At 39.0% G+C, this 22,284-nt stretch overlaps 1 protein-coding gene across 2 annotated transcripts in view; it reads left to right on the top strand.

Moving 5' to 3' along the window:
* Positions 1-20,560, top strand: part of LOC139454152 (diacylglycerol O-acyltransferase 1-like) — a 37,999-nt gene extending 17,439 nt beyond the window's left edge. For both annotated transcript variants that reach the window (XM_071235683.1, XM_071235682.1), the window contains exons 6-16: positions 8,795-8,897; positions 9,398-9,544; positions 10,810-10,893; positions 11,197-11,300; positions 12,021-12,059; positions 12,526-12,612; positions 14,831-14,943; positions 15,370-15,435; positions 16,328-16,415; positions 17,819-17,881; positions 18,818-20,560. In XM_071235683.1, coding sequence (XP_071091784.1) covers positions 8,795-8,897; positions 9,398-9,544; positions 10,810-10,893; positions 11,197-11,300; positions 12,021-12,059; positions 12,526-12,612; positions 14,831-14,943; positions 15,370-15,435; positions 16,328-16,415; positions 17,819-17,881; positions 18,818-18,985 — 1,062 coding nt within the window. In that variant the 3' untranslated portion in view covers positions 18,986-20,560. The remainder of the gene's footprint in view (positions 1-8,794; positions 8,898-9,397; positions 9,545-10,809; positions 10,894-11,196; positions 11,301-12,020; positions 12,060-12,525; positions 12,613-14,830; positions 14,944-15,369; positions 15,436-16,327; positions 16,416-17,818; positions 17,882-18,817) is intronic.
* Positions 20,561-22,284: the final 1,724 nt, after the last annotated feature.

Below are 22,284 nucleotides of genomic sequence, written 5' to 3' on the forward strand. Positions count from 1 at the left end.
CTACCTTTAGGTTGAATCTGTTCCTAATAGCCTTTGAATCAAATTACACTTGTATGCAAATGGGATTCTGTGTAAGTACATGTATACCGTATATCGCTGTGTATAAGGCGACCCCCACGTATAAGACGACCCCCCTGTACACACCTTCGAAATCAACCCAAAATTCTATACTCCGTGTACAAGACGACCTGGAATGAAGCACATCACAAGTGCGCACACAAACCTTATATATGCAATAAAAATATGTTTCTCTTGCGTTGTTTTTTTCTACAATGATAGGTCGCGTGTGTAACTCCAGCACACGTAGCCATTTTGTGTTTACACAGTACGACACCAATTTGGTCCCCGTAAAATAAAATTCATGTATGAAGTAATAACATATAAGAGACAATGGTGAGTAATTTAATCGCCAATTAACTATGTTGTAACTAACTAGGCTTATGTTTGCTTCACATTCAGCGTGTTTATTCCACAATCACTTGTACACACCGTCTCCAACACTTGTAAATACAACTGTAAAAAAAACCTGCTTCACCTGTTATCACATGTTAGGTCACATGTGCAATATGCAAATGCTTACCGGTACTTCCGGCTCTCTACTCACGGATGTTGATTGTTTTACCATGTCAGGTGGTTTAATCTGCATCGAGGTGAGGGTCATTTCAACTTTATTTGCAGAAATTATTAAACCCCCTTCTTAACCCCCTCATTTTAGGTACGAAAAACTCACCTTATACACAGCGATATATGGTAAATAATTTGGGAAAAATTATTACTGGTTGTACAATCAGGGCCAATGAAACGGGTCAAGGTGTCAGTACAGTCAAGATGAGTAAGTTTGAGATAAGTAATATTGATACAAAAATGATATTTCAATTTCTATTTTTATATGATTGTGGTAACTGGGAGTGTAACGATTTATCGAACTATCGATGAATTGCCATTGTTTGCCCAACGATAGTACTCTATCGATAGGAATTTATTGATGTAAATAGTATTATTGATAATATGCATAACAGTCAATAGTTGCAATAAGTTATATATAAAACATGAATTATGCGAATTTCAAACCTGCCTTTGTATTGGTTAACAAGGGTTACGACAACTTCTGATTAGAGTTACTTCCCTTTGGTTTGAGTTGTGACAGGGAGGAAAATGGCCGACTATGAGATTGTCAAAAATACTTTATTCATTTTATAACATTGATTAATATGATTATGCAGCCTTAAAGATGGTTTAACGATATCACAATCCTTAATAGTGTGGGCTACTATTGCAATACAATCACAATGGTGAAAATAGCCCCAGTCGTAGCCCCTAGTGTTAACACCTCATCAGAAGAAGAAAATCATGGTCAATCACTGTTTCTAAACTACCCCACCCTGACTGAAAAACTCAGATTACCTCACTGCAGGTACTAATCCCGGAAATCTTGACCAGGGCTGGGTTTTGTGGGGATTATCTGAAGCAGCAAGAAACGGGAGTGGCGGATATTGTGACTTAATTTTAATTGACATTGTGAAAGCATTACAATGGTTTCTTATGTAGGCTGCTTGGGTCATAATGACATTGGTGGTGATCACTGCCCAGTGTAAGTCCCTTCAGCTGGAAGTGATCCGAACACCCCTGTTTAGTGCATGGGGACTGAAGAGGTTTGGCAAATAGGCCTACACAGGTCAATTTAACCTACACCGATCTATTACATGACAAAATAACACAATGTAGGTCAAGGTACAGTTGAAATTCAACAAGGCTGCACACAGCATAGGATAATATTAAATAAGTTAATGGCATGATTCTTTACTGATTAGAATTATTTTACTGTTTTATGCCACATTCAGCAATATTCAAGAATATGACAGTGGCCTGATTATGTAGCTAGCCAGGCTAGGTCCACAATCTTTAACTAGCCAGTGTGAGATTAAGTAGCCAGTTGTTTTAGCTCACCTGACTGAAAGTCTAGTGAACTTATGCCCTAGCCTGTTTGTCTGTCTTCATTGTGCTAGTTCCCACTAATGATCATATCCCAATTTGTTCAATGGTCATTTTTGTTCAAAAGGGAATTAAATTGAGGACATGAGAAGTTAGTACTGAGGCTCAGCACTCATGTTTCTTATTTGCAATATATTAAATTTTGACCTTGATTTGAACTTATCACCATAGTCAGCCATTTTGGTTCAAAATGTAATGGAATTTGGTATATGTACATGGTAGCGGGCCGCTACACATGGGTTCTGTTTTTATATCATATATTTTAAACCTTGTTTGACCAAAATGAATTTCTCACACATCATGTCCTCAGAAACCACAAGACCAAAGAAGCTGAAACTTCACATGCTTGTTCCTACCCCAATTTGTTCAAGATTTCTCTGATCTGCCGGAACAGCCATATTGAAAAATCTATTTATGGCCGTTACTCGTGTTTTTCGTAATGCTGTGTGGTATTCGGTTAGTTCCATTTCTTGCAATGTTACATTTTGACCATGTTTTGCCTGTGCTCTTACATTCTATCAAAAGTCATATTTAGCTGAGGGATTTGAACTTTGGCATGAATATTTCTCTTATTATGACCTCATATGTTAGTCAAATCTTTTTCGATTTTAGGGGTAGTTTTGAGTCCTCAGTATTTATGTAGAAAATCTTCGAATATTCCTGCTGTCAGCAACACTTTGAAGTGTCTGTCTTTGTAGATATTATAAACTGTTGACTGCATATCCAGGTGAGCTACAGTACTGTGGCCTTATTTTTTACCTTACCAAATACAAGAAGAACCTGGTAGCAGACGGGGTGGGAATTATTCCATGTCTCAACAAGGTAAGAGCCAGCTGGAGTCAATATGAAACAGGTTTCTGTCACTTGCTGAATGAGTGTAAGATGTGACAGTGGAGTAACAATGGATGTTATTGTGCTTAGAACATGTAGAAATTGGTCTTATTTTTCAACCGATAGTTTTCTGTTTGAGATGGGAGGAAGGTTTATAAAATATAGCTCACCAGAGAGATAATTAAGCAAGACTGTCGGCGACTCTAGTCTGAATGTGTAGAAAGTGTTCGAGGGCTCCCGGGCAGGTGCTTATTTCACACACTGCCGGTAAATAATCATGTCTGGACCAGATAACTTCCCGAACTGGAATATCTGGCGTGCTTAGTGGGAAGTGCCTCTTGCTGTGTCGCTATCAGATGAGCAACTGGAAAGATTTGTTCATGCTCACCTGTCTGATAATGTTCAATGTCAGAAATAAGGTTGCTAAGGGATACTTCAATTTTTGCTGTAGTACTTGGTATTTTTAAGGCTCCTGATTAGATAATGCTACGACAAGGAGCCTATGACATTCTTCCCTAATTGTGCACACCGTAGTGTGAAGTCATTCCCCAACAACTGGGATCAGTGCTCACACCGTCGACCTGTTCCTGGTGATAGTCAACAGGTCAGTGATCAGGAAATATTTGGTGAAGCTAAGCTTACTGATGTAGTGTGTGGCCCTGAACTGGGATCAGTGCTCACAACGTCGACCACTAGGTTACCTGTTCCTGGTGATAGTCAACAGGTCAGTGATCAGGAAATATTTGGTGAAGCTAAGCTTACTGATGTAGTGTGTGGCCCTGAACTAGGATCAGTGCTCACACCATCGACCACTAGGTTACCTGTTCCTGGTGATCGTAGGTCATTAAACAACAGGAAATATTTACTGGAGCAGGGTTCACTCTAGGAATTATCTGACATGGGGCCCTTTATCTTAAAATTCTAAATAATCCAGAGGTACGCCCATACAGCACAATGTTAAAATGCCCCATTGTGTATGAAAATGTGGGCCTTTTTTTTCAAATTTAGGGGCTAAAAGCACAAGGCCCCACCCGAGACTTACACCTGCCGAAGCTGAGCAGGCTGAGGTAGTGTGTTCATGTCGTCCACCACGTGTGTACCAAGTGTGCTGCAATATCGATAAACAATGATCAAACTGTAAACAAACAACACAAGTAAGGCCGCAACCAACTTGTCTTTTTCTCTCTACGAAAATGAGTACGAGGGAAATTTTTTTTCTATCAACATTTCATGATGTATCTGATGTGAACGAACAATACATCTTGTCTGGAGAGAGCACTTGGGCTGTAGCCTCGCGGCAAGTGTTATCAGAAGTGACCCTCATAGATAACCAGAGTTGTCTGGGCACTGCAGTGTGGCGTGTTGACACAGTCTCGGGAGGTGACATGCTGTGGACATGGTGGAGGGGTGTTACTAAACACTGTTTATCTACCGCAGTTCACGCAATGGTCTGAGTGTTTTCAAGCAGTTTGCAGCCCAGTGTCAGCATGCACCATTGGGGGCTCAGTGCAAAGTGTATGTGCAACAAGATACTGAAGGTCATGTTGACGCAATCCAAGACGTGATATAATCTGAGGACAGTAGGTGCACCTTGAGCAGAGACATTGCTGATGTGGCAAGAAAAATTATTCCATCCATCCATCCATCCATCCATCCATCCATCCATCCATCAACAACGTTTGGAGATTTAAAAAAACTCTTTTGAAAATGATCAAATATTTAAGTATTTTATCAATATATCCCAGAAAATATTTTGTTTGGTAGGATTTTTTTTTATCATGAACAAGTTATCAATCTGAAGCACCTACTTTGCAACACAGATTTTTTGGGTAAACGACATAGGGCCATTAAAAAAATCTGTTCTCCGGCGCAACAGAAGGAAAACTTGTCATTGCTCAGAACTACAGACAAGCAGCGTATTTGCGTAAAATACCCCCCCAAAATATTGAAAACCCAATTACTTCCAATTAACTTGCGTCCAGAAACACATGCATTAAAGGAAAAACTCAAATGTATAAAAATAGCTCGCGTTAATGCCCAATGAAGCTCTTTCAGCATGCGTACAAAGGAGATAATTTCCGAAACACTTTTACAAGCTTACCGTATTTGATGTGAATAAATATTGGTTACCAAATGAAAAATGTAATTACCCAATTAAAATAGAAACCCTAGAGTAAAAACTCAATTGCCCAAAAAGTTATCTTAAGCTCTGCTGCTCATGCTATCTAGTTTGCATGGCTCGGATTTGAATAATGGTGGCTGAAGTCGCTGGAATAATGGTGGCTGAATTAGTTTCCATTTCGACATAATTTAGTTGGATATATAAAGCATGTAAAACAAAAATGTGGCCTAATTGAGTATCATTGGAGAGAGGAGGCATGTGATGATGTAAGGACATGTTTGTGCATGGATTACAGCAACACTATCTGTGGTGGTTGGCCTGAGCTGAACCTCTTGTAAGATTGTGTGACGGTCACATGACAGGGCTTGCCAAGGACACATTGTAGACTAAAGTTTGCAACAGTTGCAAGAGAAGTTGTCAAGCACTCACTATCTGTTGATGCAAGAGCTTATCTAGATTATAGTTTTTCTTTCACCTGAAAATTTGGTATTCAGTTGGTAGGCGGTCTATAGTTACCAGGGCCCGCTACGACTGTCGTAAGTCATATTAAAGTATGGGAGTTAAGATCACCTTAGCGCTATGAATGCTTTATGGAACATGAGTATTTAGTCACATGTTGTCATTCACATTGAGTATTGCTATTTTCTTTGGGTATACAATTTATTTTTCTCCTTTGTTTCCTGTCTATTGAGAATTTTTACACCAATGAGAAGACATTTTAAAAATAATTCTACTATGTATATTAATTAACAGTGAGCAAGACGATGCATTGTTTACTACATAGTTCACGTAGGTGTGACGCCTGCACTTGATCAGTAAATATAGTTCTGTAATGAAATCATTGTACACAAATTGAAAAGTTGGTTTGTTTGTTTGTTGTTTTAAGCGGCACTCAGCAATATACCAGCGATATGACGGCAGTCTGTAAACAATCGAGTCTGGACCAGACAATACAGTGATTGACTTCATGAGCATCGATCCACGCAATTGGGATCAATGACATGCTTCAACTAAGTCGGCACGCCTGACCACCCGATCCCATTAGTCGCCTCTTACGATAAGCATAGTTGACTGAAAAGAAGATGTTGGGGAATTACACTGTTGTTATGCTCGTAAGGAATCTTGCAATTCCATTTGTTAATCAGTTCCATGTGATGAAACAAAACATTTCTATTTAGACTCCCAAATCTTGTGACTGACACTGAGCTTGAATATTGACTTGGCACATGATGGATATTGACTTTCGTCTGCTAGAAATCAATATGGCGACTGGAAGTACCTTTTCACGGTTTGCAGGTTACTGTATTGAAACCGAGGACAGTTTAAAGGCTTCATGAACTTTAACGTGAATTTCAGTCAAACAAAACACCTAGAATAGGTCTTCAGCAACCAATGCTTGCCGTAACAGGCGACTAGTGGGAATGATAAGTTAAAAAGTAAAAATGAAAGTTTCACTAGAACATTCTGTAAAAGCAATGATATCTCAGTGTCACCCATGACTATGCTTGTCGTAAGAGGCGACTAACGGGATCGGGTGGTCAGGCTTGCTGACTTGGTTGATGTATGTCATCATATTCCAATTGCATAGATTGATGCTCATGATGTCAATCACTGGATTGTCTGGTCCAGATTCGACCGCTGTCATATAGCAGGAATATTGCTAATTTAAACAACAAACAAACATTTGTACACCAGCAAATATTAATTGGGTAATGGTAATAAAGTTTGCATATTTTACACAACTACACAGCTTCTGTTGAGCCAGATTGTCTGTTGAAGGAGCACGTAGAGGGTGTAGCAGTCTAGACAATAGCAAAGTATTTGTTTGATGAGGGGAGATAAGATCAGACAACAAGCTGGTAGAAACTGAAATTGCATAGTGGTAGAAATTACCCAGAGGGGATTCCTGGTAATGATGGTGTTAGTGGTGATCGATATATACTGAACAAAAATAGTTAGAGATCATGAATATATTTGGAGATGTATTTATGAATTGGTGTGCTCAGTCTCAATCTCATTAAAATCAGATCTTAGTTCTCGCTGCCGCTAAACAAAGATCTGAGGTCATACCATTACAGGTCACATCAGACCGACCTTTGGTCTCATTCCGACTGTCACTTTCATGTTCTTGTAAGCGACGCTGTGATTGGTCGGATGAAAGGTCGTTTTGACGTGACCCCTAATGGGATGTCCTCGGATCTTTGTTTAGCGGTAGCGAGAACTACGATCTGATTTTAATGAGATTGGCTCAGTCTTCACTACGACACTATATCCCCCAAATAGTTATGATCCCTAACTGTTCTTGTTCAGTATAGAACTGGTTGGAAGGGTTGGTGGCTTGGTACACAGACAGTGTGGAAGGCAGCTCATAATATCAACCACCGGTTTGCCCGGCCCAGAATTATTTACAGGCTGATATGATATAGCTGAAATATTGCTGATGGCAGCGTCAAGCAACAAATAAATTGGCAAAACATTAACCTCAAACTGAACTGTGAACTCATGATGCTGTAATGCTAGCAATACCTTGTGTACATACAATGTTGCTAGCATCGTAGAACTTTCTGGAACCAGGTGTGGATGAGAGGGGGCCCAACGACAGGAAATGCATACATTGGCACCCTTGTATTATTAAGATATAAGTCAACAGTATCACTGACATATTTGCCTGATTCACAACCTGCAGTTAAAAGTTACATATTTGAACCCCAACAACACCTTTTTTAATAATTCTGTATCCCCCTCCACAAGTTGTAGGAATAACTATTGCTACACTGATACCATCTATCCAAAGTGAAGCATGTTTTCAATTCAAGATGCAAATATTCAGTGGCCAGACAAGTTAGCACAGTCAGGAATCTCTCACCAAAACAGTTGGATGCCATAAATATATTATTAATATATGCTATATCTGAATTAATAATAGTCCCTTGGACTTTCTGTGCATAAGGAACTCCACATGGGTTGTCATGGTTGTTGGATTTGGTTTTAGCTCACCTGACTTAAATTTACATGAGCTTATGTCATGGCTTGTCAAGCATTGTAAATAAAAAAGCTGAACTTTAGAATGTATGTTTCTCTTTAATATGGCATCATATTTTGTTAAAATCATTGGTATTTTACTGGGGGGGTTTTGTGCAACAATTATATGACATTAGAAAATGCCATACTGTCATTAGAAGGTATAAGGCTTTGTGTGAAGTAAATGTAAATGTTCTGCATGCAATGGAAACATTTTGGAAATATAGTTACTTGTTATCTCCCCTGTTCTGAAAAACGGGAGATATAGTGATCAGCTTGTCGGTCCATCTGTCTGTCTTCCGTCCATTTCTGGAGCAGAACTCCAAAACCTTTAAATATTTCTTGATGAAATTTGATATACAGATCAGTGTAGTGGTGAACTGGTGCCTATGGATGATTTGGGATTTTGAAAAATACTTCTTATATTTTTATTTTCTTCATTTAACTGAAGGTATCCAATGAACCAAAATCATGTCATGCCATGTCATGTCCTGATGACTCTTGTTTAAATTGTTAATACTTTTGGCCTCAGTATTTTTGCGGAAAATATTTCAATTTGCTGAAAGAAGCTTTTGTTGTTTCTGTCTTTGTTAACATTGTTGACTTCCGATCCAGGTGAGCTACAGTGCATTTGCACTAGTTCTGGTATGTCACCTTGCTGCTAATCATGTTAATGAGGTACTCGACTGGCAGAATTGCCTAGGCTTGTCTCACATGGGCATGCTTCCTGTTGAAGGTCCGGGACAGAATATAATGACATTTGTGTGTCAGAATTTATTGTTTGTGTTGCTTGAAATAATATTTTGTATGTTTTCTTTTCTTTTTCAGGACTTTTTGTCCGAGAGAGTTGGTACAGTATTCAAAGGCCTCAACACCATCCTCTTGCTGGTATACCCAGCGACTGTTGTGTATATCTTGCATACAAGCCCTGGTGCGTAGACAGTCAGAATGTCTTACTGTTTATACAATCAAATTGGTTTTCTAACATTCATCGTCTATTTGATGAAACTTCTTAAAATGCTTGTTGTGCTTGAAACGTTGGTAATTGTGATTAAATTATCGATCAAGGGAAAGTTCAGTTTTGCCAGCAGGAAGGAAAATAGAACAACTATGTGGCTACCTATGCTTTGTCGTTAGAGATGACAAAATAGACTCAGCTCAGTGACTTGGTTGACCGCCCATCATTGTACCCCAATTGAGTGGATCGATGCTCATGATGTCAATCACTGGATAGTCGGGTCCAGACTTGACTTTACAGATCACCGTCATATTGCTGAATGCAGTGTTAAACAATAAAGAAGACAAAAAGAACAGTACCTGTAATAAGTATTGACTAAAATGGAATCTGCTGATGGCAACATTCAACAGCACCAGCTCGCTCACTCACCCTTGAACAAAGAAATAAGTCTTGAATTTGTGTTGGTGTTTCAGTCTTCTCAGTAAATACATTGGGATGTGTGACAATAGTGTTTCTGAAGTTGATCTCCTACCACTGCGTGAACCGCTGGTGTCGGGAGTCGCTGAAGACACAGACGCGGAAAATGGGACGTAGCAAGACCCTCACGTCCGAGGATGAAGGTTGGTGCAGATACTTCTGGTGCAGGAGTATAGAGTGAATGAAATTTAGAAACCTTACTATGCTACTGTCTTGTTCAATCTTGCAAGACATGATATTTCCTTCTGACCGAAAACAGTGCCTGGATTGATATTCTAAGGTATTCCATAGTGTTCTATGTATATGTATAAGACTTGGGCTGTGGAGGGAGGTTAGACTAATTTATGTTTTTTATTGAAAACGTAAGGGATGAGGGAGGAAAACTGTGTTCTTTTCCTACCATGAATACCAACAAACAAAAGGACTGGTCATGCTCGCTGACTTGGTTGATGCATATCATTGATCCCAATTGCATGGATTGATGCTCATGATATCAATCACTGGATTGTCTGGTCCAGACTCGATTGTGGCGTGAAACAACAAACCAACCAACAAACAAACACAGCTAGGAAGACATTTAACGCGCCTCTTCACTACAGCTGCATTTGTTGTTGCTTGTGTTCCTTTTAAAGATAACAGAATCTGCTTCATTTGACACAGGAAATATGAAAATGCTTTTTCTTCGTGGCAATAGATAGAGATGACTGACACTCATTTCCATTTTTAGCCCAGAAACCAGTCCTGTGTTGCTAGCTTTCACTGAGCAATGAAACTATAGTAATTACAGTAAACTACATTTATAACGAACACACTTATAACAAACTGACGGATATAACGAACTGTTTTTTTGGTCCCGGCCATTTGCCATAAATTTTATCATGTAAAGTTGATGGTTATAACAAACACGCTCAGAGCGGAATAACCTATATAGCGAACTCACCTTGTGGTCCCATATGTATTCTGTCAACGATGATATTTAAGTGTGTAACGAACTGTTAATCCCTGAGCTGAGCTCCTTGTGTGTCACCAATCTGCCTATCAAAACATCCACGGCCAAGGGCGGCTGTTCAAAGCGTAAATACACAATTGCGGGCAATTGATTTACTCAAGTACTGACACCTTGTCCTCAAATTACACCCTCAGTTAACAAAAGTAACACAGTGATTGAAGTGGATATATTCTGTACATGAACACTGCACTATTTTGTTATTTATCGAGTAACATGACTTGATAAAAGATGTCTGACGGTTGAAATGCGTATAACGAACAACAAATGTAACAAACTAAATTTAGTGGTCCCTTTGAGTTCGTTATAACCGTAGTGTACTGTACTTAAAACTGTTGAGTTAGCCTTGTCATCTACTAGGTATTTTGATAATTTTTTTAAGTTATTTTCTTCACATTTCAGCTGCCAAGCAGGCCAAGATGGTTGCAGCCAATGAGAAAATTATCGGTAAACAAGTGTACTACCCAGACAACCTCAATCTGAAGGGTAGGTGATGATCACATGTTCTTGTCAGTGTGTCTGTATGCCAGTAATAATGTAGAACTTGGACAGGGAATGTTAGATGATGTCAGTCCCTGGAAACAAAATTATTAATTGTTGAAATAAGTATGATTACAGCCTAACTAGGCATGCTCATAACATAATGCCAGGTTAAATAAGCACAAATGTTGTGATCCTGTTTGTCAGGTACCTGGGGACAACAAACTGATGTGAGTGAGGTGGGTGGGAATGATAATGTAACAAGTATTTTAATCCTTGTGACAATAGTTTGCTTGTCTCAACTTTCAGATATGTACTACTTCATGTGTGCTCCGACGCTGTGCTATGAGCTCAACTTCCCGCGCTCAGCTCGCATCCGCAAGAGGTTCCTCATGAAGCGAATTATCGAAATAGTAGGTTGAATGTTTGCTTCCTTACTGCCCCGGGCAACAGTCATTGTTTCCCAGATGTCAGTGTTTCTCAACAGATCTGTGTAGACGGGAGAATTGCTACTGTTGGATATGTATGGTTTTGTTGTTTTGTTGTTATGTAACAGAATTTTGGCAGATTTCTGAAAGACTATGTTCTCAATCATTACGTTATTTGGCATATGAAAAAGGTGCACAAATAAAAAACAATTTCATTAACCATGTTAACAAATGCAAATATTCTCATACTACTAGAGTCTTCAGCTCAGTATGTTAAACATAGCTGCCAGAACCAGATGAAATCGTTCACCTGATGAAGGAGTAAGCATGTACTCTGAAACATTGTCTTCCTCATAATCAAGAAGATAAACATCCACAAATTCTCTTCCCTATGAAATATAACAGCCTTTCAAATTTGATTTTCCTGACTTTCATTAAACAGTGTTACATTGAGAGAGATAATATTCATTGTTCCAACTGGGCGGTCGGGTAGCCTGGTGGTTAAACTGTTTGCTCGTCACGCCGAAGACCCAGGTTCGATTCCCGACATGGGTACAATGTGTGAAGCCCATTTCTGGTGCCCCCCGCCGTGATATTGCTGGAATATTGCTAAAAGCGGCGTAAAACCATACTCACTCACTCACTCACTCACTCACTCATTGTTCCAACTGGCCAATTTTGTGATCCTTGTGTTGTTTGTTTCAGTTGTTTCTATGGCAACTGATGCTGGGCCTTGTACAGCAGGTGAGATACGATACAATGGAAACTAGTTCATTGATGGCACACCTTGTTTCATACCTAGGCACATACCAGTAACTGTACTTTATTGTTGGCAAGATTGTTGCTTCAGGACTGATGACTTTATGAATGGGTGTTCTACAATAGTAGGAGAGTGTAAAAAGGATGCCTTGACTGAACCAATGAGTTTTCTTGTTTCATAATGCTGAAGACTGAAACATACTTTGTCAGAGTATCTTAGAAGAAATGAAAATACAAGAAGAAAAAAAAGCACATATTTACACCATGTTCATTTAAGTTCATCACTTTTTCGTCTTTTTAATTTCCTTCCTCACTTTTCCATAATTTGGGGTAAGCTCCTCCAATTTGTTTTTAAATTGTAATTTTCTCCTTATGAATTTATAACTTGAAAAGGAAAGTAGCTGCAGTATATTCTTATGAGTCACACGGTTTGGTTTGGTTTACGTTTCAGTGGGTGATCCCGACACTGAACAATGCCATGCAGCCTCTGGACCAGATGAATCTCTTCAAGGTGCTGGAGCGCCTCCTCAAACTGGCTGTATGTAGGATACCTTCCTTGTGTAGTGTTATGTTGCTGATACAGTTGCTTGGCTTGATTTAGCTATATGGAACATGCATCCAAAAAATCACATTTGGGTCTGACAAACTTTTACTTGTCCACACAGCATCAGTCTTGAACACACTCAATTCCAAGGTTTATTAACTATACTACATCAAAATCTGAGTGTTTTTATTCATGCTGTGGGTACTTCAAGATTATGTGCACATGTTCCTATTACGTTTTATAGTGATTTGGAATTAATTGTGTGACACAGGCAGCAGACCAGCCTATGTTTGTGTAAATTTATGGGACCTGGGTGTAACCTGGTTTTGTCTGGTGCAACTAGGTTTTCATGTCAGCACACACCTGGTGCAAGGTATATCAAGTTCATTAAATCAAGCCCTGGACTCTGTATGCTGGTTTTTTATGTACCGTATTTTCTTGAGTATAATGTACACCCATGTATAATGCGCACCCCGCTCTAGCGGGTTCAGTATTTTGGAAAAAAAGAAATTTGAATATTATGCGCAGAAAAAATTTACACCGTACGCCTTCAGCGGAGTCCGGCAAACGAATGGGTGATGAGAAACTTCGTCAGTACAAATTCGAAATTTGAGATAAAAAATCATTTATTTATCATTGATTTACCGTTTAAATTGTATTTTTTTGTTCAGCTAGGCATTGTTTTATATCCAGGGATTAAGATTACCTTGTGTATTTCCTTGTAAACTAAGCCGGACACAGCAATCAGCTGTACACACGGTTTCTTGGAATGTACCGGTGATTCGGTCAAGACACACCCAATGATATAACTTTACAGTATTTTAATGCAAGGATCGGCAAATGTTGTATCGGAAATTATTTTTTATCAGGAATAATATATTCCAATATCTTGGTAATTTAGATGCAGCTTTTAATAAACATATTTATAATAATAATAACCCTAAGCGAAGCAGTTGATCGCTATTGCCGGGTATTATTTTTTACATGGAACCAGTCTGACCAGTCACCGTCAAGGCTCCCGTGCACGTGATCGCGAGAATTACGTGTTGACATAGAATCGTCCAACAAAAACAAATATGACTTTTAACAAATCAAAGTATGGCATTTATGGTATATGTATCCATTCTCTGTCAACTAAAGTTCGTTTCAAGGCGTCAATAGCGGTAATCTGACCGTGGTTGCTGTTAATAACAGTGAGTTAGGCGATCTTCCGATCGCTTCACACACGATTTCGCCGAAATAAATTAAAACAATATTAAAAGTAATTTTGAATAAAATTAATGAAATAAGTTACAAACATAAGTTCAGATATACAAAGAACACTTTTTATAGCCAGACAGTGTAATACATGAATAATTTGCGAACTTCAGTATGGATTTGTTGACATGGTATTTCCGATGTTACGTGCTCACGGTAATGTCTTTCCATGGGGGACAAAACATCAAAACTCATTAATTTGTGTATAATGCGCACCTCCTTTTACACAGCTGTGTTTTTTTGGAAAAAAAGTGTGCACTATACTCAAGAAAAAATGGTATATGCATGTGAGTCCGGGTAAAATGTAGATTAATTTGATGATCATCTGTCCAAAAATATGTTCACAGTTGCTACCATGGTTACCGTGTAAATAAGATACATGGAAATCAGGTGATAACGGGAATATTATATCATTTTCTGTGTTGAATGATAAGTTAAAAAGTAGAAATGAAAGTTTCAATGGAACATTCTGTTAAATGCAATGATATCCATGCCCCACAACTGTGCTTGTTGTAAGAGTCCCCTAACAGAATGCTGTTTAACGCTGCACTCAGCAATATTCCAGCTATACGGCGGTCTGTAAATAATCAAAGATTGTAAGCCACGACTAATGGGATCTGGTGGTCAGACTCGCTGACTTGGTTGATGCATGTCATCGTATCCCAATTTCGTGGATCGATGCTCATGATGTCAATTACTGGATTGTCTGGTCTCGACTCAATAATTTACAGACTGACGTCACATAGCTAGAATAATCCTGAGTGCGTCGTTAGACTAAAACCACAAACATGGTCAGCCCGTATGACGGACTGTTGGACATGTGGAGAAGTGTTAAGTTGTTTCTGAAACATAAAACTTACATCAGATAACAGAGACTTGGAATTGTCAAGTATGCCATTAATTAGAATCACCTGTATTCCCCTCAACGTGTGAAGATGTGTGATAATTTCTTCAGGTGCCGAACCACTTCATCTGGCTCATCTTCTTCTACTGGTTTTTCCACTCATTCCTCAATGCACTGGCAGAGGTTCTCCGCTTCGGTGACCGTGTCTTCTACCACGACTGGTGGTGAGTACTGTCTGCCTAGGGCTTCATTGAGTCAGTGAATGAATGAGTTGGCTGCAGCAGGGTGTGCTGTGGTTGGTTATAGTTGTCGGTCACTGTCCTCCCATGTCTGACGTTGCTACATGGATGCTGCTGAAACTCTCTTGTTTTACGATAAATAACTTTGTTATTGACTATGTCAAGCTGTTTTTTTGTACTGTCACTGTAAGAAAAATATGTCTGGGACCAAAGTATATGTCATGTATAGGTTAAGCTGTGATGTTTTGGTTTTGAATGAAGGTTAAATGGCATCAGTTGTCTATCTGATCAAATAACTATCATGAAGTTAAGACGCTAGAGCAGATCTCCAACAGGCCGACTACTGTTATTTGTTGTCACAGTTACCATGGTTACTCACCTTGGTTAACTCCCGCTATGACTTTGTTCCAGGAATGCAGAGACTGTGTCTGACTTTTGGAAGAACTGGAACATCCCTGTCCACAGATGGGCCAGCAGGTCAGTCTCCTCTACACTGGTCATGTCCTCTCACATCATTCTCTCACTCCTGTGTTCTCTCACATTCTCTCTTTCCTGTCATGTTCTCACATTCTCTCACATCATTCTCTCACTCCTGTGTTCTCTCACATTCTCTCTTTCATGTCATGTTCTCACATTCTCTCACATCATTCTCTCACTCCTGTGTTCTCTCACATTCACTCTTTCCTGTCATGTTCTCACATTCTCTCACATCATTCTCTCACTCCTGTGTTCTCTCACATTCTCTCTTTCCTGTCATGTTCTCACATTATTCTTACTCCTGTGTTCTCTCACATTCATTCTCTCCTGTCATGTTCTCACATTCTCTCACATTATTCTCTCACTCCTGTGTTCTCACATTCACTCTCTTCTGTCATGTTCTCACGTTCTCTCACTCCTGTCTTCTCTCATTCTCTTTCCTGCCATATTTTCACATTCTCTTTCTTGCCATGTTCTCACATTCTCTCTTTCCGGTCATGTTCTCACATTCTCTCACACCTGTGTTCTCTCTTTCATGTCATGTTCTCACATTCTCTCACTCCTGTCTTCTCTCACATTCACTCTCTCCTGTCATGTTCTCTCACAACGTTAAACCCAATTTCACCTCACCTCACCTCACCTCACCTCTCACGTCCTTGCCACAAATAGCTGCAAGATTGCTCATGTGGTGAGTTAAGCAAGAATTACTTGCATCCTCTGACACCCTCTTGTCCCTCTCATGTCCTCTTGCTGAAATGTTTCCTGGCAGTTGTCCAGTGCACAGGTGAATGGTCCAGTGATACATGCACGATTAGTTGATGTTTGATGGATTGTCCTGTCTATGGATCCGACTGCACATCATGTTGTATCCTGCTATGGTGTTGTGTTGCAGACATCTGTACAAGCCCATGTTAAGGCAAGGCTTCAACAAACTCACAGGTTCCGTGGCTGTCTTCTTTGTGTCTGCATTTTTCCATGAGGTAAGTAACTTCCCCTGGGCCCTCTTGCACAAAGCAGTGTTTACGCTACGAGTATTGTATGATCGAGATCACCATCCATTTGCACAAAGCAATGGTAGGCTAAGATCATTGTAATCTACAATCAAAACTTACTATTGGTTTGGACCAATCTGAAGTAGCTAAGATCATTGTAGTCCCTAAATCAACTTGACAAAATGGCGTGAGAGACGGGTCTGTTTCACAAAAATAGTCTGCTTTGCTTTCACTCATTGCCATTTCATTGTGTTTTGTCAAATTTAAATTGACACTTACACACAGATATTTCACGTCTGAAATATTGTTATTTGGAGTAGTGAACCACATAACTATTGAGTGTAAAGCTAAAAGTACCATACCAACCCGACTTGTTGATAGTTTGAAACAACAAACCTATTCAATATTCAGTGGAAGATAACTTTTCAATATTCAAGGGATGGATGAAAACGTAGGGTGTCTGCTAGCTTTAGTGATGGATGTGACGTTTTGGATAACTTAGGGCAGCTAATCTTAGTTCATTATTTACATGCCAGCAGTGTTAGTACTTGGCACTATTCCTGTAGTCTCTGCCAAACTGCCCAATAGTTAAGGTATCATAAGGAATAGTAGAAATTTGCCATTTTTTAGGGTTTTTCTATATGTTATCATTATAAGGAGTAGTGGACTAAAATTGTTTCTAACGCTGTGCCAGGATCATATTTCTTGAATATTGTCGAGTGCAGCGTTAAACGCAAACAAATTTTCATGATGTAACTCATTGATCATGTTACATCATCAGAACAGTAGGTTAACATGGAAGTGGGAAGTGGTAGCATATTAAGTAGTAGTGGGCCGAAACACAGATGTATCGGTGGATCATGATTTCTTAGTTTAAGTATCGATCACAGTCTCACACAAATTCAAAGGATCACTTCTTTCCTTAAATTTTTGCTTTTATAAGTGTTACACCAAACACTAATTAGTAGTGAAAACATAAGCATTTTCATCCATTGTGCCATACTTGACACCTTCCTGTCTCAGAATACGATGGCTTATGCACCACAGATAAGAACACATGCAAGTATCGTGATACGTAGCGGATCGTGAGCAATGTGTCGTGATTCGTTGGTGTATCGACCGAGGCCTAGTGTTAAGATGTGCAGACACCTGTCACTATGCCCTGTTCCATGAAGCAAAGGACCCCTAGGAAAAACAACTCTCAGCTGCGACATCATACCCCATTGGTGTTCACACTATCAACCACCGGTTTGCCTGATCCAGGGATGTAGCTGTTATATTGATGAGGCATGAGTATACACTCACTCACTCACTCACTCACCTGTTATCAGCAGAAGAAAGACAATGTTGAAACAATAAGTATGCGTTATCAATATTACTTTCCTTTCCAGTATTTGCTGAGCATACCACTGAGGATGTTCAAGGTGTGGGCCTTCACTGCCATGTTGGGGCAGGTTAGTGGATATCTTACTTACATACCGGTAGTACTTCCCCGTGGGGATTCCGGGTTAGAATAGATGCCCAGCAACCTATGCTTGCTTTATGGGACAACTTGGCTGGTTGCATGTTATTGTACCCTTGTATCGATCACTTGTTTGTCTCTTGATTATTTTAGGCCACAGTTATATTCCTGAAACACTGATGAGTGCAGCGTTCAACAACAAACGTAATACATACATATAGATATCACACCTGATGAACTTCCTCAAATGTTCCTCGGACACAAAAACAGTCCTTGTATTACACAAAATCTGCGTGGTAGAGGTTCCGCAGTCGTCTAAGATGCTGCAGTTTGCTTTGCAGAGTTGCGTATCTCAGGTATCAGAAGATTATGGTTTCAAGTCCCAGATAGATTTTGGGTTTGAAGCACCATAGCTGTTCACATGTCTTGAACCAACGTGATTAACATATGCCTCTCTGTGGACTCTCCCCTCTTTATAGTGACAAGGAAGTGGCATGAATAATTCTGTTCCAGGCAGCATCAACCCAACTCAGTCAGAAATCATGAATTATTCAGATAATGATAATTATCCAGATGATTAATTATCAAATCATGATGGAACATGTCCACTTTGTGTAGGAGATATAACTGTTTGTTCCACACGCAGATAGGGACACAGATGATCCAGTCATCTATGGTGATGCAATATGCTGTGATGCAGAGTTGCCTCCCTTCGGCATGACAGGAACCTGTAATCATGGGTTCAAATCCCTGTTCACTCTGATTATGTTTAACTTTGTCAGCACCATACCCGTGAATTTAGGCTTCACCAATGTGGTAAAAGTCAAAGACATGCATCACAAAGTTTCCTCCCACATCAAGCTGGCACCTTGTGATATAACTGAAATATTGTGCAAAGCGCTGTTAAACCAACTCACTTCTCTCACAGGTACCCCTGGCTCTGATGACTGGCAAGTACTTGGACAGCAAGACGGGGAATATTGTTGTGTGGTTGTCACTCATCCTTGGTCAACCTGTCGCCATCCTCGCCTACGTCCATGACTACTACATCATCAACGTCGGCACTCTGACAAACCAGACAATAACTATTGGCTGACAAACCCAACATGACAACTTCATATTTGTAACATGATGTAAATTTTGTCATGACTGAGTTGAGAGCCCCATACAACCAAACGAATCCCAGATCACAGAGATGTATGTGAACATTACTGCTGACTTGAAAATGTCTCATGACCTGGATGTCAGTATTATGTTTTGTGTATGTTTGATTTGATTGGTCGACAGGGTTACTGTGTGATAAATTCCTATATTTCACAGAGTGAGGTTGATCAGAGGGAAGTGTACTGCACCACTTTAAAAACACATATTCAATCTTTTTTAAATATTTGGTAAAATGGCCACAGAAATCAAACTTAAGTTGTTTTGGGTATGTAGGCATGAGATAATCAAACACAACATTGTTTTCATATGTGTTAGAATCTCATTCAATGAGTTTGGAGATAAACTTGAGCACATCTTTTTTGATTTTATAGTTAAAATTAATTATGCATTTTCAAAGTGTTTCAGTATATTTAAAAGAAGTCTTAATGACAAAATATATTAATATGAATGGGCAGTCATGTGATAACTTCAACGATTTGACAATTAATGTAGCGATGAAAGCTCATGAATTAAAAACAATGATACATTTGTAAAAGTGACTTGACATCAACATGTAGTCAGTCACATGGTGGACAGAACATGTGCTGGTGGGGTGAAAGGGATTCTCAGTACATTTGCATGAGCACTGTGAATCCAGCAGTTGGAAACTAAGGGAAGAAAGTGCCTCTTTTTTGGGCAAAAGAAAAGAATGAAGAGTACGGTTCAGTGTAAGGAATAGGTAGAGAGATTTGTGAATTTGCATGGATGCAGTTTTAGGGAGATATGTGACTTTTCACGGATGCAGTTTTTGAGAGTTAGAATTTGCACGGATGCAGTTTTTGAAAGTTTTGAGTTTGAGATATTATGGGCATTTGTGAAGTTTCTTAGTAATTGCTTTGTTGTACATTGCCAAGATATACAAAATTGCAGTGTGTTTTATATTCCTGTATGAATGAAAACAATACCAATGACTGTAATTATATTTTGTGATGAATAATTCCGTGCAATAACTATGACCGACTAGTAGACAGTAGACTCTGGATTTGAATGACGTTTCAAGATCGGAGCCTCGTTCCAAAGCAATACGAGGATATTTTAAATGTTTGATGTCATTTAAAGACCATTATTATTATTATTATTATTGATGTAAAAGTATGACAACATCAAATGGGCACAGGTCATATTGTGACATTAAATTCCCTTCGTAAAATCTTTAATGTAACAAACGTTTTTACGTCTGAATATTGACTGTCATGGATGTGTCCAAATAGAATACCTTACTGAGACAAATTGCCAGATCAAATACATGAGAAATCTGTGAAAGTCATTCAGAAATCAGGTAGTAATTATGTAGAATATGTTGAGGATTGTGATTAGTATTCAGTCTGTCATGGTAGACTTGGAAGAGGTAAAAGCATTCGCTTGTCATGAAATGCTTCCCCATGTATATACAGATGTGATATCAAGCTTATTCTTGATGACCCTCACTGCAGGAATATTACTTTCACCCACTTCTATCTTTTGTGTTGACAACTGCACAACATACTTTTTTTTGTAGCCTTAATTATTATTTTTGAGAAGTATTTAGAAAATTGCCTTCTGTATCAGTGCAACAAAAATAATTTTCAATATTTGTGGATCACAAAGTACTGTATGTCACTAACAACGTATGTCATCAAAGGTTGATGTAAGAATTAACTGGGTATACACTTGTTTCCACCCTTTATTTCTCAATAGTCTGAAGATTTGTTAGAAAACATCACAGCAAAGTTGAGGCAAGAGTTATGTTAACAGCAAGACAAATTTTCATAGAATTAAGATTACGACCAGATTTTTAGACAGATGAAAGTTTCATTTTGAAAACAAAATGTTTACATTGTATGTTTGTGACCTCACGTTAAAAGAAAAAAGTTTGATAAATAGGGAAAATATATCAAGATCTTCTTCATGCATAAGCCATCGATTCCATTGTTGTTATGGTGTGCAGAAGTACAGTTGATGCGTGGATATTTTGATCGGTCATCTGAGAAAGACATGATCTCATGGTAGCAAACTGAATGTCCAGATTCTTGTTGCCAGTCATAGTATATTGCATTTACGAAGCAGTACAAATGTCATATACCTTATATGTACACACGCATGGTTGAAATAACCTTACACTTTGATTTGTTTTATATCACTTGATCATTTTCCCATGTAACAGATTTATAGTCATCTTTTCTATACAATCATGTCGTTTATAGTTGGTATTTCTAAATGTCATACAACAGGCCAATATATAACGTGTTCCCTCGCTATTACGCCCTTCACTATAGCGTGTGGTAATGCATGGTTCCCATATTTACTTACATTTTATACAAAAATATACATTAAAATATATGAAATCTTGACAACTAAATTGAAATCATTTTGTCAAGAAATATGCTGTGTTGTAATCACAGGGTCTGTTGTATGCCCAGTACTGAAGAAAGTGACCAACTGTTAAGGGCTCAGTGAGCATTTCCCTCAAAAATGTGATCAAAGACATTCCAGTCAGTTGTTAAAATATATATACGCTGTATTTCATGTTTGCAAAACTGGTCACAGACCAGGGGATTTTCTACAATGGTGCCTTGTCCTGCTTTCTCACATGTCACAATGGCCACGACATATACCATCAGTTGAGCAACTGGGAGAGGATGTGTTATGATTACGGGGTCAGGGTCAACATAGGAGATGGTAAACTTAAGAAGTCAGGAAATGACGGTCATTAATTTTGTTGTTCATGTGGCACATTTGCAGTGACTTTGCAGCAAGATTTGAGTGATCTATGATTTGCTTTAGAAGAGTGTTATGTAAAGAATTGTTGCATGGTTGTTACAGTTTTGTGGGAGATGTGTTGCATGTAGGTAGTCCTGAGTATGTCATAGCATGTTTGATGCACCTGCGACCTGGCTCAACATGCAATGCTCACATGTAGAGGATGTGGTCCATGATTTGCAAGAGGTTTTTTTAAGGTATGGCCAGTTCGTATCTAATATGGCCAGGTGGTATGGCCAGTTCGTATCTAAAATGGCCAGTTCGTTTCTACATGTATTATTTTTATCTTTCCATGATACACAAAACTATCTAAGTGAAGTAGTATATGTTTCAAGAGGCAAGCCAGTCTGGGATTAAATAGTCCTATTGAGATGTGGTGGCCTAGCAGTAAAAGCATTCGCTCGCTACGCTGAAGACCCAGGTTCAATTCCCCACATGGGTATGAAGTCAGTT

The sequence above is a fragment of the Haliotis cracherodii genome, unplaced genomic scaffold (genome assembly GCF_022045235.1).
Source record: "Haliotis cracherodii isolate W230 unplaced genomic scaffold, xgHalCrac1.p SCAF_10, whole genome shotgun sequence".
Classification (NCBI taxonomy): Eukaryota; Metazoa; Mollusca; class Gastropoda; order Lepetellida; family Haliotidae; genus Haliotis; species Haliotis cracherodii.